The sequence below is a fragment of the Acartia tonsa genome, chromosome 7 (assembly GCF_053477335.1).
Source record: "Acartia tonsa isolate MP-2025a chromosome 7, ASM5347733v1, whole genome shotgun sequence".
Classification (NCBI taxonomy): Eukaryota; Metazoa; Arthropoda; class Copepoda; order Calanoida; family Acartiidae; genus Acartia; species Acartia tonsa.
The window spans coordinates 18,497,248-18,514,907 of record NC_137266.1 but is presented as its reverse complement, the minus strand read 5'-3'; the positions used below and the strand labels follow the sequence as shown (position 1 = coordinate 18,514,907).

The 17,660-nt window shown below is 29.8% G+C and overlaps 2 protein-coding genes across 2 annotated transcripts in view; one reads left to right on the top strand and one right to left on the bottom strand.

Annotated features, from left to right (window-relative positions):
• LOC145325001 (b(0,+)-type amino acid transporter 1-like) overlaps positions 1-17,660 on the top strand; it is a 355,348-nt gene that overhangs the window by 17,060 nt on the left and 320,628 nt on the right. The window lies entirely within an intron of this gene.
• The window catches only part of LOC145324999 (uncharacterized), a 63,333-nt gene that overhangs the window by 44,310 nt on the left and 1,363 nt on the right, over positions 1-17,660 (bottom strand). The window contains exons 2-7 of the mRNA XM_080167777.1: positions 15,842-15,895; positions 14,361-14,417; positions 10,783-10,837; positions 8,545-8,572; positions 2,619-2,661; positions 1,725-1,800 (exon numbers count right to left, since the gene is read on the bottom strand). Of these exons, the coding sequence (XP_080023903.1) occupies positions 1,725-1,800; positions 2,619-2,661; positions 8,545-8,572; positions 10,783-10,837; positions 14,361-14,417; positions 15,842-15,889 (307 nt within the window). The 5' untranslated portion in view covers positions 15,890-15,895. The remainder of the gene's footprint in view (positions 1-1,724; positions 1,801-2,618; positions 2,662-8,544; positions 8,573-10,782; positions 10,838-14,360; positions 14,418-15,841; positions 15,896-17,660) is intronic.

Sequence of the window (17,660 nt, the reverse complement as noted above, 5' to 3'; positions counted from 1 at the left end):
TGTCAGACAGGAATGTTATACAGATTGGTTAGAAATTGAATGAATCCGTGAATTTTTCTAGAAAATTTGACCTGAAGGCAAATGAAATCCTAACAAAAAAATAACATTATGTCTGTGAGTCTCTCTGTTTGACTGTGTGTACCAAAAGATCTCGCTAACCGCAGGACCGATATGGTTATCCTTTTAAACTTTTCATAGGCCCTGTATAATCTTTTAACTATTATGGAAGGGTACAGCCACCCTCCAAAGAAAAATATCCTCTGGAAAATAATAGCCCCTAAAATTTTTGTTTTACTTTTTGAAGACTGTAAGCCAAGGTAAAGTTAAGGGTTAACTCCTCCCCCCCCCTCCCCTTCCATCAAGGGCCCCTAGAGGCCTCTATTGGCATAATGATATATTGTTAGATAATTTCTTTATTTTTGTAAGAAAGGAACCCTGTATGTTTGTATGCATGTATTACTCTGTGAAGTAACCTTTAACTCTGCAATATAATTCAATAGATAGGCATAAACTAAATATTATAAAATATACAGGGTGTCTCAATATAATTCAATAGGCATAAACTAAATATTATAAAATATACAGGGTGTCTCAATATAATTCAATGGGCATAAACTAAATATTATAAAATATACAGGGTGTCTCAATATAATTCAATAGGCATAAACTAAATATTATAAAATATACAGGGTGTCACAATATAATTCAATGGGCATAAACTAAATATTATAAAATATACAGGGTGTCTCAATATAATTCAATGGGCATAAACTAAATATTATAAAGTATACAGGGTGTCTCAATATAATTCAATGGGCATAAACTAAATATTATAAAATATACAGGGTGTCTCAATATAATTCAATAGGCATAAACTAAATATTATAAAATATACAGGGTATCTCAATATGAATTGGCTGTTTTATTATTCCCGACGCTATTAGTTGATTTTCAAAGATCCAATTGAAAGTTGGCAACATTTATTTAACCCCCTCCCCCTCTATTGTTTCACTCTAATGTGCTATGACTTAAGACTTAATAGTAAATTGTTTAAAAGCAGAAGCTAGTTCTTAGATACAGAAATTGAGATAAAAAACCGGGGCGGGAGAGCTTTTTTACAACCTCACCTAAAAGAAGGATGTTAATAAATAGATTTAACACCCTGTAGAGATAGAACATGTATGTATATTGATAAATAAATAAAAATTTGTATATTGCATACACAACGAGTAGAAAATCAAATATTATATTCAAGACAATCTAAAAGGTTTAGTTTCTATATATTATTTTTTTTATCATGTAAAGGTACTCTATAATTTAAATTGCAAACTTAAGTAGGATCTTTTAGTTCATGAAAATTTAATTGATTATATGGAAAGTTATTTGACTTGTAAATTATACTGGTACCCATAATTTTATCAACACAATCCTTATATAAAATCTTGATTGTTTGGCAAAAACTAGCAGTGTCCAAACTTTTCAACCAAAAATTTTTAACTACTACATTTGATTACAAATATTTGACTCTAAATGTACATCATTTTTTTGTTTTATTCATTAAGATACCTGTATGTTATGGATTTTAAATTGTTTTTCTAGTTAAAATACATGGCAATTCGTTGTTCTTGTAGTTCTTAAAATTCAAGTTTAAATTTTATCGAATCAAATTGCTTTTTACGGTTGTTGTTAAACTAAACCTTGTATTTAAACTTGACAATGTTTACCTTTGAATTTTGCAGTATTGTACAGAGAGATCTGAGGATTTGCCAGGCTGCTCTTTATTTGTTTTATGGAACAGACCTATACAAAACAATAAAGATTCCAATGTCCAATGGTTTAAAAGCTTTTTGGTTGTAAATTATACTGGTACTCAAAGTACTGTGTTAAAGCTAAGCTTGTATTTAAGAATCTAGCAAGTCCTTTTTTGTTAGCAACGTAGGGGGACAAAGTGACTCAAAAATTAGCCAGGTGACATCATTAAAATTATGGAGATGAGAGGAACATTGGGAAAGAAAACCCCTAAAAATGGATAATCCCTCATTTTTATGACGTCACGTGGCTGATTTTTTAGTCACTTTGTCCCCCTACGTTAGCAACTGACCACAAGGTAATACTTTAAGAGTAGCTTCGCTACTTAAATATGTATAACAAGGACAAGTATGTTTCCAAGGCTAATCTTTATTTGTTTTATTCAACAGGATTATATAAAACACAGAAAAATAAATCCAGTAGTTAAATATTAAAGTTATATTTTAAAAAGACTAAAGGCCTTTAAGAATAGTTATTTATCGCATCGTATTATAGACAGATTTCTGCGGTTATTATAATGATAGAACTAAGATTAAAACCAGTTATGTTAGCCCCGATTGGCCGACGTCCCGAGGTTACAAAACTGGTATCGATTTTTTGAATTTTATCTTATAGTTCGTGAAAATTGTTCGAAATTCGATGCTACAAATAGTTTTTCAGGATGGCTGAGAACCGGTTCCAATCCAGCGGATATTAACCGTTTTCATGCCATACTGGAAAACAAATATTTTTTTTTAAAAAGCTATATTAGGTTAGGTTATGTTAGGGTTATTTCCTGTTTAATTGTCATGTTGGAGGATTACACCTACCTTAGTTTTCTCTGTTATGTTATGTTGGCTTAGATCTTCATACCTAAATAAATAAAAATAATTTCCTTTGAAAAGCATTGAATGTATAAAAATAGTTTTCAATACCTAAATTGAGTTTTTTTTCTTCAATAATTTATCTCAGTATACCTATCCAGGCAAACATGAATCTTTCCTGACAATACAAGATTGTCTACAACCCTTTCTGAGATCTTAAGAAACAAAAATACATTTTAATATTGGAAATATCATTGCTGCGCTTGTGTGCTGTGTGTATGTTCTAGTTTAAACATTAAGAAATTATACGCGACAGACATTCCTGAGTATTTAATTCTAAAAATCCGTTAAATTTTACATTACAAGCTTTTTACATGTCTAAAAATTGTTTAAGACATTCCATGACTTTTTAGTAGAGCAGCTGTTCTATAGTTTGTCTCTGTACGTCTGTTAAACAATGGAACCACAATTTTCGGTTAACTTTTAGTTAATCGTGAAAAATGTCTGTTATACAATACGATAAATATTTTTTTTAAATTTTCTACTTCTGCGCTGATTATTATAAAATGATCCTTGTTTTATTAGAAAATAGCTAGCCGTTACAAATTACAGAGGTGTGTATAGTGTAAAACGCATTAATTTGCCTTTTAAGTATTGAAGATTAGTTTTCTTTAGAATTAAAAAACTAACCTAGCATGCTTAATAACTATATTAAACGTAATAAAAAAAACAAGGTTGACAACATCCATGAAATGAAGCTCTGAAACGTTAGGACAGACGAACATTAACTTTTGTAGAGAGTCAGAACTGAATATGCAAAATATAAATATAAAATATTTGACAAAATTATACGTAAATTTGTTGTAAAACTTCTTAAATACAGAATACTGATACAGGACATACTTACATTTTAGAACTTGATTATAGAGATGCTTCGCTTTTAATTTTGTACCTTGTTGTAACAGGAATCAGTACTCCAAAAATAAGATCAATCGGATAAACATATCACATCAAAATTATTGTGAAAAAAAATTAAAAATCAACAAGTTTAAAATGGACGTACGGACTTTCTGATAACGATTATAGAGTTGCCATGCTTTCTGAATCGTACCTAATTTGTACAGCATCATCATGCAACGTTTAAAATCGACAGGACAATCTTAACATGCCTAAATTTACGAAAAAAAACTAACTGTTACGGATGGACGAACAGACCCTAATTATAGAAAAGCTTCGCTTTTAAAAAGCAGAAAATTAACAAACGTAATATAGATATGCCTAAACTTTACAATTTTGACAATATGCATTACAAACATATTGCTATTATATTTAAATGTTTAATCCTTAAATTTCAGACTTTATCGAATGTAATTTCTAACAAGAACATTTATGTTCATATGCAGTGCAGATACAACAAGATTACATCGAAGCTTCTTATTGGTCGGGAAAGTTTATAATTACTTTGCAGGAGGGTAACTTCACCCTCCCATGAGGAACATCTCTGGTAAAAAAATAACCCCCACAAAAAAAATACTTTTTTTTTATTCAAAGAGGAAAGTGGAGGGTCGACTTAGCCTCTCTAAATCTCTTTTTCAAGTGCCCCTAGAGGCCATGTGTTTTTGTTTTTTTTATTGAGCTAACAATGCAATACCTTTAGACTGTGTAAAACATATAAACATTAATTTCTTTCACAGATGGACGGACTAACGTTACATAAATATTAAGTAGCAGCGCTATTTGCAATAAAGACAGGAGAACAGATTAGGGATAACTTTAAAAAGACTAAAGGACAAAGTAAATTGATATGTGGCAGGTGGCTGCGCAACTTAAAATTCTAACACATGAAATGAATGTGAACAATTTTGTTAGTAAAATGTGAGGAATTTTAGGAATATACATTAAGATATATAAGTTTTCCGGAATTTTAATGTTAGGGGGAGATTTGAAATCTGCATCAAATTTTAAGGAATTTTTATAAAATTCGTTTTTTGTATAATTATTTATCTAAAAGCGGAAATGCATTTTAAGTTAATTAATTTTGACCAATAGGATAGGTGGATTTTAAACTACCTGCGCTCTAATTGGTTGAATGATGTACGCCACCCAATCAGAGCGCAGATTTTTTAAATCCACTAATCACAGATGCCAAAATTAATTAACTTAAATTGCATTTCCGCTTTTAGATAAAGAATTATAGAAAAAACTAATTTTATAAAAAATCCTCAAAATTTAATGCAGATTTCAAATCTCCCCCTAACTTTAAAATTCCGGAAAACTTATATATCTTAATATACATATAAATTACAAATTATAGTTACTTTAGATTGTTTCATTCAGTGTTTATCCTTATAATAAAGTAACAGAATGTCTGTTTGTCTGTCTGTACTGAAGGATCTCTATCACCGCTAAACCGATCGGGTTCTTTTTTTACAGAGTAGCTCTCATATGACTTGGGACGGGTTATAACTATTTTGAGGGTTTTTAATTATAGAATATTTATTTCTTGCATCGTATTATAAACAGCTTTTCGCGGATATAGAATGTACAATTATGAGATTAAAACCAGGTGCCGAAAACGTATTATTAAGCTTTTTTTATGGTTTGTTTTTTAATTATCTTATTAAATTATTTCTTTTTAAAAAGGAAACAAAAATTTAAAGAAGGATAGGGAAAAATTTGATTATTAAATTTGCGTTAAAGTAAGAGATTGGACAAGGAAAATGACATCCAGTTGTAGTAAAAATATCAATGAAAAAATTTCTATGACATAAGTCTTAATTAAGCATAAAAGAGTGTGTTAATACATAACAGGAAAAATTTAAATTGAAATTTAATTCGATACGGTTACGCCCCTAAATCCTTCTAGGGGCAGTTGGGGAAAGTAGTGAGGGGAAGGAGGGAGTGATCCTATATTTTTGAATTTTTTTAAAAGTTAGGGGAAGAGGTATTTTTTCTAGGAGCGTTTATTCTCTGGGGGTTTGAGGTAGTACCCTCCTCCCAAACAGTTATAAACCTTTCCTGGACATATAACAAGCAAGCACCATTGTAAAGTGAATTATATCAGTTCAGCGGTTAGCGAAATCTTACATTACATACATCCTTTTACTTTTATATAAGGATATTGAGACCACTGAGCGATAGATTAACACGTAAATTTTACAGAGTAGCTTTGCTACTTAAAATGTATGTATATAAAGAGAATATGTTTTGAGTAAATATGGTTTAGAAAGAGAAGCTGTCATTTACACAGATACAAAGTAGAACTACACACAAGGACCTATAGGCACCAGTCGAGTCTTTATATTTATTTTATTTTTTACTATAATAAATCTACTAAGGTAGGAAAGGGAGGGAGGGTACAATGGGTTGCCTAATGCACTGGTCTCCAAAGTTTTAGAATAACGTTTTCTTTTTCGTTGAATTAAAAACTTTGGAGACGTAATTGTAATCTACTAAAGGGGTAATGTTATGTATCATCGTTTGGGATATACATACATTTATCAGCCATTGTCTTATCCCTTTAGATCCCTGAAGGCTAGCATTACAGGAGGACAGACAGACGTAAACAATCATAAAGGAGCTTTGATATTAAAAACTATTACAAAATATTAAAATATTAACATTGGAGGTGTAAAAGAGTACTTATTGATTATGAATATTCATTGTTTTTTTAAAAGTTTAGATTTGTCATAGTAAATAGGGTGAATTATATATATGCCTAAATTTACTAAAGAGTCAAAATTATATATTTAAAGGAATAAAAGTTTTTGACCAAAACAAAGTGTTTAAAAACTGAGTTATTATGAAATACATTTATGTCAAAAATACGTGTTTATTTACTATCAGAATAAATATATTTTCATACAACTTACCAGCAGACAAAAATATAAACAGAGAAAATAAGAGTTAAGAAATAACATGACTGTAGAAAAATAAATATAAAAGAAATGATAACATCTTTCAGAAGCAAAGACTATAAATCTTTTTAAAAATGGGTTCCTAGTGCAAAAAAACATGTGTGAAGCAGTCTGCTAGTTATATTAATATTTTTAAAATTATATACATATATCAAAATAATAAATGCCTCTATTGGTCCAGTCAAACTTTAATGAGGAATTTTAAAAAGGAAACATCTATAAATTCTCTAAAGGGAATCAAAGAAATATTTTATGTTTTAAGTTATATTTTAAGTTATGTCTGGTTAGGTTAATTAAGGTTTTTAAAAGTAGTGCAGGGCGTGTCTTTGCGTGGTTTGATTTCCCTCACATGGTAAGATTTTTACATTAAAATATTTTTTTTGGGGGGAGGGGGGGGCAATTCAAGAGTTAAACCAAAATTTTATTAAAAATGATTAAAAATTTGATTCTATTTTCTTAGAACAATTAGAAAAATCAGGATGTTTTAAGAAATGAAAAGATATAAAGTATAACAGTTATAAAGATAAATAAATTATGTTATATCTATTTGTAAGGCCAAAGTATAAGTCTAAGTAGACTTGTTTATTAGATTATTATTAATTTAATCTTCGCCCTTTCATCTTTCATAATTATATAAACTAACAACATCACACACAAGATTTTCTTAGGTAAAGGTTGAGAAACTGAACGAACAGTGATAATCCAATACTTTGATTATGCTAGGGAGGGGACAATATAAGACTGTAAATTTTACTGGTAGCCAGAGTATTACAACCTCATATCTTATTTTTTCACTCAAAAAATTTTTGACTTTTAATTTTTTGGTTCCAAGACTTTTACTTAGAACCAAAAATTTTAATATATATATAAGGGGTAATTCTGTTTATCATCATTGGGGATGTAAATAAATGTATCGTCCATTGTCTTATCCCTTATGAATTTAACAAATACAGGTATCAAATAATTGGATCATAGATAGAAAGCTAATTAAGTAGTCGTAAGTTTCGTCGTATTTTCACAGTAGCTTTTCTCCTATTTATAGCCACTTCGGGGGCTCTTACATTGCACTGTGAGGCCTGTTTCCTAACCCTGCGGTGCAATCATTAACTTTACCTAACCTACAATAACCTATAAAAGCTACTGTGAAAATACGACGAAACCTGCTACTTCATTTTCTTTCCATGATCCAAAAAAATTATAAAACTTCATATTTCCTTTTTGTACCAATTACTGAAACTTTAAAAAATATACCATTGATTCTATTTAGTATTTAGAGAGGGGTTTAAGAAATAATTTAGATATTCATTTTATTTAGATATATTCATTATTTTTCAGGTAATAATTATGATGTAGATTTAATAAATTTCTTGTGTAGAAATCCCGAATCAACAGGCACTAACTAAAACTACCATAATTTTTTTTGTAAACTGTTATTTTTATTTTTTTGTTTCGTTTTATTTATGCTTATTTTCTTAATTAGTTCTTAAATGCCTTCAATATTTCTATTTTTCTATTCATAATAGTTATTTCTTGCATTGCATTATAAACAGCTTTCCGCGGATATAGAATGTACAATTTTAAGATTAAAACCAGTTTTTTTAGCCTCGAGGTGCCGAAGGCATCCGCTAAAAAAACTGGTTTTAATCTTATGATTGTACAATTTTATATTCGTAGAAAACTGGATATAATACGATGCTAGACATAGTTTTTTCGTATGGATAAGAACCGGTTCCTATCCACCGGATTAGAATGAATACGAGAATAGTTATTTCTCGCATCGTATTATAAACAGCTTTCCGCGGATATAGAATGTACAATTATTAGATTAAAACGAGTTTATTTAGCCCCGAGGTGCCAAAGGCATAGACATAGTTTTTTCGTATTGATGAGTACCGGTTCCTATCCACCGGATTCGAATGAATACGAGAAAATAATATATCAAACTTCCACTTGCAAGCAGACAGACAAAGTTAGCTAAAGAATGCTTTGTTCCAAACAAAATTAAGGATTCTTACCTTCCCTCCTCTAGCAGACAAAGAAAACCTGAAATATTAAAAAAAATATTAATAAAATTGTTTCTCGTATTCGTTCGAATCCGGTAGATAGGAACCGGTTATCATCCATACGAAAAAACTATGTCTAGCATCGTATAATATCCAGCTTTCTACGAATATAAAAATGTACAATCATAAGATTAAAACCAGTTTTTTTACCCGTGCCTACGGCACCTATGGGCTAAAAAACTGGTTTTAATATTATGATTGTACATTCAATATCCGCGGAAAGCCGTTTATAATACGATGCGAGAAATAACTATTCCTTGCTTTTGTTCTTTGGAACAGAGCTTTTCCATGAGTAATTTTGTCTGTCTGTCTGTAATACAGATATTATTTTCATTCATTATCCAATATGAAATCACTATTATCTTTTCTCAATTCACTATTACATCTTTTGAATCTAAATCTATCTTTCTATCTCATTGTCATCCTTTCATAATTATTTCTTTTATAATTTAAAAGGTTCACTACTTTTGGAATGAATGTACGTGGATATTATGACAGCGGAAAAATTGTCATCAATTTAGCTTCTTATTTCCCATGTAATTTTTTGGTTGAGATGTTCATCCAGTAGAGGGGATGCGGTAAAGGTGAGGTATGGGAAAGATCGTTATTTTAGCCTGCTAGAAGGTTTCCTTTATAAGAGAACATGAAATATATTGTAAGATAATCCTAGCAATAATAAATCTATTATGTACTTTTGGATTAAATCTACCGTATCTCTCCCTAATCTGATAGAAAATGAAAGGAAAAAATATTGCATTTAAAATAATTTTAACATATATTTAATATTTTTCATTCCAAAGACACAGACACACACACAAACACACATGCACACATACAATTACACACACAAAAAAAAGTTTCACATAAAGAAACAAAATATGAAGTGTTAGAGGAATGCATTTTTCCACAGGGAAATGTATATGTAAATTACCCAAAAAATATTTTGAAAATTATAAGCCTTATTTCTCTGGTTGAAATACGTCAACTGTAGTTAAATTGGTTGTTAAATTTAAGTATAAGAAACAAGGATGACTACATCCGTAAGTATGAAGCACAAAAAAAATATTGGATTGACAAACGAACAAAGGGAATTTTAGAGCAAATGTTCACTGTACATAAGAATAGAATAAAGAAGACTGAAAGAAAATGTTTACATGTATTTTGTTGCATGACCGACGAATTGACATGCAAAGTGGGCTCTAAAAAAGGATGCTCTTTGGAAAAGTTTATTTATCTTGACAAAAAAAATCCGCTATCTATCTTAAGAAGCAGCCTAAAAAACCACATTACCCCTATAGACTTACTGACGGACAAAAAAAATGCAGTCACATTGCTATTGAAAAGGCATCTATGGCCAATTTAATCAACATCACATAGAGGGGAAAAAATATACATATATGCAAGTAATAAATTGCCCAATTTTTATCATTCCTTTATCTAAGATTTGTCATCATTTCTTAGTTGGATGTCAAAAAAATGCGGAGAAGTTTCTAATAAGAGAGAAAAATACGCCAAAAGATTTATTGCTCTAGATGAACACATAATTTGTACAACTTTTTGGAATTTCTAGAAGACCAATTTTGTTGTTTATATTTAGTCACATATAATTCATTTCAACAATACGACTGACGGAACTTTTGGACGGTATAATTTTCCGAGCTAGCTTTAATTATCTGAGAATTCGAAGCTTTTAAAAGTGCCTATAAAAAGGGATTAATTTAAAAACTTTACGTCATATTTGAATAATCAATTACTCTAATATGACGTCATTCAAGAAACTTTTTCTTTAATTTATAACCTTTTTACATGCACTATAAGGAGCTTCTAAGAAATCAACTATTTATACATAGCTGACTTGTGAATGTCCTTATGTACACAATGAGCAGAAGTTTTTAACCGATTCTATGGCTTGATATTTCTTACATTGTATTATTGTTGGTTTATTTTTACTGATTAGGGATCTAGATCTATAGTATTTATTATTACGACAGAATAAAAGAGAGACAAGTATTTTTAAACAAAACAAGTTAAAAAGCATTATAGTCTATGAAAACGCAAAATATTATGTTTACTTTTTACTTTTCAAAACTTTTAGAAATTTGGCCTGGGTCCCCCCCCCCCCTCTCCCAAGTTTCCTTAGAGAGCCAGTTAAGCCGCTAGCCTATTAATAAGGAGATATAGAAAATTTACCTTGGTATTTTTCTTCGTTGAAAAAGACACATGGATTGCCTTCAATAAGTGCACTCTGAAAAAATAAGACAATTTAATATCCTTTTTGCATAATTTGCGCCTGTTGTCGGAAAGGTTATGGGTTCGAATCTTGTAATAACAAAAAGGCATTAAAAATCTACTGCTATTATGTCAGATACGACAGTAGTTGTAGTAGCGTATCTCGGATGTTCGGCCACAAAATAAAGAACTTTATTAGCAAGATTTGCTTGAAAGATACAAAATGATCCCGGTCTGTATACATGTAAATATTATTACATATCTAGTGAAAAATAGTGAATTATTCAATGATTTTTAGAGTTGAAAAATTATTAGTTGCTATTCAACTAATAATTTCAATTGTCGTTACAGCGTTTAAGAATAATAGGGTTGCTGCTCTGTAATGAATTAAATTATTCCTCAATTTGCCGAGTTTCAAAGTGCAATTGAAGAGAAATGAACTAATAAAATTTCTAGATTATGATAGGGACCATAAAAACTGATTCTTCTCATTTTCTTTCAAATCTTTTCATTGAAGTTCAAATAATCGCACCATTTTTTCCTTTTAATAACGTCATTTTTTAAAAGAAAGTATGTTTAAATATGTTCTTATAACATGAAAGTGTATTTTAGGCTGTTAGGTTTCATTAATGCCATAATTAATACTCTTTTTTCCACACATAATAGTGGGACTAGTAGATAATGATAAAAATTTTACCTCTACATTAGTGGACGTTATTTTATCCTTATCATAATTTAAGGATATTAAGTAAATGGACGTTCAAATAATAAAGAGACAAGTGGTTGCACTGCGATTGTACAGAGGTTAAAAGTAAATAAAGTCTTATATCAAAAACCCTTCTAAGATTTTGTTTAATTTTTGTAGATTTTTAATGTGATTTTGGTGGATTTTTCACGAAAACAATTTTGCCCCACTAATCGATTAGTGAGGCAAATTTTTTTTTAAGAATCCACCTCAGATTATTGGCTGTTTCCCTCAAATTACCTTGTTGAGCAAGAGTTAAAATTTGTCATAGTCTTAGTCCCTAGTTATAGAGTAGCTGTGCTACTAGTAATGGAATTTCCAGACAAATGTTCTTGCAGTTTGAAAGTGAATTGCAGCCTCATATATTTCAAAACATAATCCAATTTTATTCAATAGCGGAGTGAAGGAATTTGTATGTAATCTGCCTCATGAAAATGAAATAAAACAAGGATGACAACATCCATAAAAGCGAAGCTCTGAAACGGTAGGACAAACGGACATTAACACTTGTATAATGTCAGAACTGAATAATCAGAATGCGAATGTATAAGAGTCAAAGCAAAATTGTAAGTAAATTTGTTGAAAAAGTGCTTGATACAGGATAATGTTTATGGACATACTTACATTTTTAAGACTTGATTATAGAGTTGCTTCGCTTATAATATTGTACTTTGTTGTCCCAGGAATCAATATACAAAAAATCAGATCAAACGGATAATTAGATCACATAAATATTTGTTGTTAAAAAAGTAGAAAAATCAACATGATTAAAATGGACGTACGAAAATTCTGGTAATAATTATAGAGTTGCTACGCTTTCTAAATCGTACCTAACTACTACAGGAATCATCATGCAAAGTTTGAAATCGATAAGACAATTCTAACATGCCTAAATAAACGAATAAAAGCTATCTATCTTGGACGGACGGACGTACGGACCGACCCTAATTATAGAAAAGCTTCGCTTTTAAAAACAATGCAGGGGCTAAACAAAGTGATTTAAATAATTTGTGACCCAAAACTTAACTTAATAATATTTTAGGGGTACCTTTACCCCTCCCCCCTCCCCCCCAAAAAAAATATTTATACATATATGTTAGAAATGTATTAGTTCAACGGTAAAGTTTTCTTTTATTTGATTGTAGAAAATTTCAGCTTATTTAAATTATTTAATTTTTTGCATACACTAAAAAAGCGCTCAAAAATTATGATTTTATTAATAATTCATTTAGAATGATTTAGTTTTGAACATTTATCATATTGACCTCAATTTTGTGGGAAGTATGTCCATCCTTTGATTGCTATAACAATATCCAAGTAAATTTTTAAGTCTGGATTTCTATTGAAATATACCTACTCTAAATTGCTTCTGTCAAAATAGAATACTTTTCATGATTTGTATCAAACTTATTCATCTTTAAATTATGAAGAAAAAACAAATTTTATTGTTTGAAAAAGTTTTTAATTTATATGTAGCTAGCGACTGCGCCCCTAAGCTCTAGAGGCTTTTTTTGAAAGAGTAGAAGAGAGTAGAAAATAAGACTAAAACCTAAAGGATTCCGTCGAAAAAAATATAGGACTTATTTGTTGAAGGTTTTCTAAAATGGAGAACCCTATTGGTTCAGCAGTTAGTGATGTCTTAATTGTTTTAAATATCTATTAAGAGCTCATTTTCACTATCATATTACGGAGATAAACCATGAGAGTTTGAAAAAAGGCGAGGGCCTCAATTTAAATCTTAAGGGGGTGTTGAAATCCCGCTTCAAATAATATGACCACAAATTCAAAACATTAATCATAAGTGCAGCTACTCTAATAGTTTGACATATCTGTAAGTCACCAGGTTAAAGTAAGTTAAGGATAAGTTCAACTCATAAACAAAATTGCTTAAACACTGTTTTATTGACTATTCCTGCAGTAAAATAGCCTCGAAAATATTTATATCTTGTAATTGATTCAGTTGTCCTTGTATAGTTTTTTAAAAATTAGTTTAAAAGACGCAAAAATTGTTAAAGTTTTACAACTGCTAATTTCGAATGAAAATAAGTCACTAAATTGTGAATTTTATTACTATTTAAACCTAGTTAGACTTGCAAATTTGAGAAAAACACTTTAGACGCAAAAATTACTAATGTCTATTTTCGGGCATTTTTCGCGCTTCGATTTTTGTTATAAAGGACATTCTGCTAATGTTAAGATATAAATATTTATTGAAGATTTAAAGAAAAAAATCTTATATAGCTTCCATTAATAATGTTAATGTTTAAAAATATTAGCTGAATCACATAAAATCTAAGTATCTACTTAGATTTTCACAGAAAAGATACTCCTTAGTTATTACATTTACTTTTTAATCAGTTTTTAACGACTAATACCTAAAACTCATTCGATATGATAATGCATAAGCTTTTTTTTAAAAAATGAAAGACTCTTCTAAATTACAACCAGAAGGGATTCAAGCTGCTGACTATATTTAAAGCCAAAGCCTTTATGTAGGATGACTTATACTTTGCGGATTTCTAATCATAGCGAGAGGCTTACCTAACCTAAACACACCCTCAATAATGCAGACAAGATCCCACAGGGTTTTAGCCCCCGCAGGAATTTAAAAAGGAGAAAAAAAATAACCGACCCCCTATTTTGAACATATTCTAAATCATTATAGAGGGGAGGGTTCGAGTAGGTAGCGGGACAAAGTATCTCAAAAATCAGCCATGTGACGTCATTATCCTTCTCTTTTTAAGGGATTTTGTTTCCCACTTCTCCTCGTATCTCACCTAAAAAATACTCGTACCTGCGGTGTAAACTTAATTCCAGCTTTTTGCAGATTTGCCTCACTCTCTTTTAACACCTAGAAAATAAAATTAGGATGATTACATGCATAATAACAAAGCTTAACTGTGCTTTTAACATTAAGGAGTTTCTAAGGTTAGGGTCAATGGATCTTTGAAAGGATTATAACATGACATAATTAACGAACATTGGCTATGCTTTACATATGAACCAACACTACTAGTTGTGGAGCAACTTCACTTTTTAAAATGTGTGACAAATAATCTAACTTTTAGCCTTACTAATTGCGTTCATACATATTAAAGCTAGCTGGTTTAGGCCAGTTTGCAGGCAGTTAAGTAGCCTCCTGGAAAAAATACTGCAATTTTGACAATTCAAGTAAATATACAAGCAATTTTTTGTCTTAATTTTTTCATATATTTTATGCATTCGATGTAAGAAACGAATATTAGATTGAATAATATTTAGTGAAAAAATTTTTTAGCTATTTTTTTTAAATCTTAAGGTGACCGATAATAAAGATCTTTTCTAGATATTTTTCTCTTTATTTCCCATATTTTTTTTTACAATATTGTTGTTTTGTTCAATTTAATTTTTTATTTCCATGTTTACATTTAAACTAATGTAGTAAACAAAGCTTCGATGACAAGGCTAAAAACATAAAACTAGAAATTAGTAGGGATCGGCAGCCGCATTCACAGTCGCAATTTCATAGTTAAACCACAGCTGAAAACCATACTTTTAGACATCTGGTAGCTGCAGCTGGCGGTCACTATGACGGCTGACATAAACTAGATGCCGAAAATTAACAATAGCTGCCTATTTGTTTTTGTTGTCTCGGACGGCCTGTAATTCTTTACTTTTTATATGCAGTCGTATTCAAATAAGTTAACAATTGGCAGTCAACCGCTTTCTTAACAATCTGCAGCCGCACCAAAGTTCCCAAAAAAAAATGCGACTATCGAGCCGTAATAAAGAATATAAAAGTGGAAATTAGTCTCGGAATAAATGACATGAGAATGGCAATTTAAAATAGTGGACAATAATGTCCATCACAAGCGCAGCAATATTTTTTATTTGCGCTAGCTTAAAACCAGTATCAGGCCAAATTTGATAAAAAATATGTATCGTATTCCAGTATTATTTATCCTTTAGGCAATTAATTGCAAAAATATCAATTATTATATTTTTCATTACCTCCAGAAATCTATCCATAAAACGATGCATTAATATATATTATCAAATCAACTGTACCCTTCCTATAATGTTTTATTTTACCCAAAAAGGCAAGAAAAAAAAATATTGTAGGAGTAACTTTTTATGGATGATTTTACTTTTATGTAGAGATTATATCGTCTGTCTGTCCTATTATAATTAATCAATTTGAATTGTAAAATTTTTATTTGCAGAAAGAAATATTCCACATAAAGAAACTAATTTGGATTATGAATTAAATATAAATTTTGTCTGAATAATGATTACCTTTGCAGTGCCTGCGCAGGCCTTCTCCGAATACACTGTTAACACCATCTTCAACTAAATCCAAATTAAATTGTTAAAACTTAATTTTTATAGTGATATAGATTAAATCTGGACATAAATGTTTTTTTGCACCAAAAATGATCGAAATTCAAGAAAAACAGATTTCACTACTTTTAAAGCCCTATTCATGTAGAGGGTTAATTTTAACTAATTTTGCTCATAAGTTCTTTTTCTTCCTAATGGTTTCCAAAATGCAGAAGAAAAGTGTATTTAGATTGTTTTAGTTTATTTTCCTTACCTAATTTCCCATCTCCTAGAGCAATTAAAAAAATATCTTAACGGAATTGACCCAACCTAAATAATTAGAAATAACCAATTGACGTACTCGAAGCTTCCCCAATAAAAAGAATCAAATGGGTCCAGCAGTTATCGATGTAGTGAGATATTTCGATACTAAAAGACTGGAAAAATAGGATCAGTAATATTTGACATAATATCATTTGCCATAAATTCATTTCACATAAAACATTTGACATAAAATCATTTCACATAAAGGTACATTTGACATAAAAACATTTCACATAAAGGTACATTTGACATAAAGGTACACTTCACATAAAAACGTTTCACATAAAGATACATTTGACATAAAGGTACATTTGGCATAAAGGTACACTTCACATAAAGGTACAGATCACATAAAGGTACATTTCACATAAAGGTACGTTTGACATAAAGGTACATTTGACATAAAGGTACATTTGGCATAAAGGTACATTTCACATAAAGTTACATTTCACATAAAGGTACATTTGACATAAAGGTATGTTTGACATAAAGGTACATTTCACATAAAGGTACATTTCACATAAAGGTACATTTCACATAAAGGTATATAGGGCATAAAGATACACTTCACATAATTTTTTTTTTAACAGAAACATTTTACATAAAGATACATTTCATATAAGAAATTTTCTCATTAAAGAATTTTTCACATAAAGATACATTTCACATAAATTTGTCATAAATTATATTTGTCATAAAAACATTTGTCATGGGTACCAGTATAAAAATTTTAGTACAAGAATAAAATTTTGGGTACCAGTATAAAACTTGGGTACTAGTATAAAACTTTGGGTACAAGTATAAATTTTTGGGTACCAGTAAAAACTTTGGGTACCAGCATAAAACTTTGGGTACCAGTATAAAACTTTAGGTACCAGAATAAAATTATAAAAAAACATGATTTATGGAAAGTGTAGTTTTATATGAAATGTACCTTTATGTCAAGTTTACTTTTATTTGAAGAGTACCTTTGTGTCAAGTTTACTTTTATTTGAAGAGTACCTTTATGTTAAATGTATCTTTATGTCAAGTGTACCTTTATTTAAAATGTACCTTTATGTTAAATATACCTTTATGTGAAATGTTTTTTATGTGAAATGTACCTTTATGTTAAATATACCTTTATATGAAACGTTTTTTGTTTGTAAAATATATGTCAAATGTTTTATGGGAAATGTACCTTTATGTCAAATGTACCTTTATGGCAAATCTACCTTTATGAGAAATGTACCTTTACGCCAAATGTACCTTTATGTGAAATGTACCTTTGTGTGAAACGTTTTTTTTTGTGTAGTTTACCCATATGTAAAATATACATTTTTTAAAAAAAATTTTTTTTTATGTGAAGTGTATCTTTATGCCAAATATACCTTTATTTAAAATGTTTTATGTGAAATGTATCTTATGTGAAATGTAACTTTATGTGAAGTGTACCTTTATGTGAAATGTAACTTTATGTGAAATGTACCTT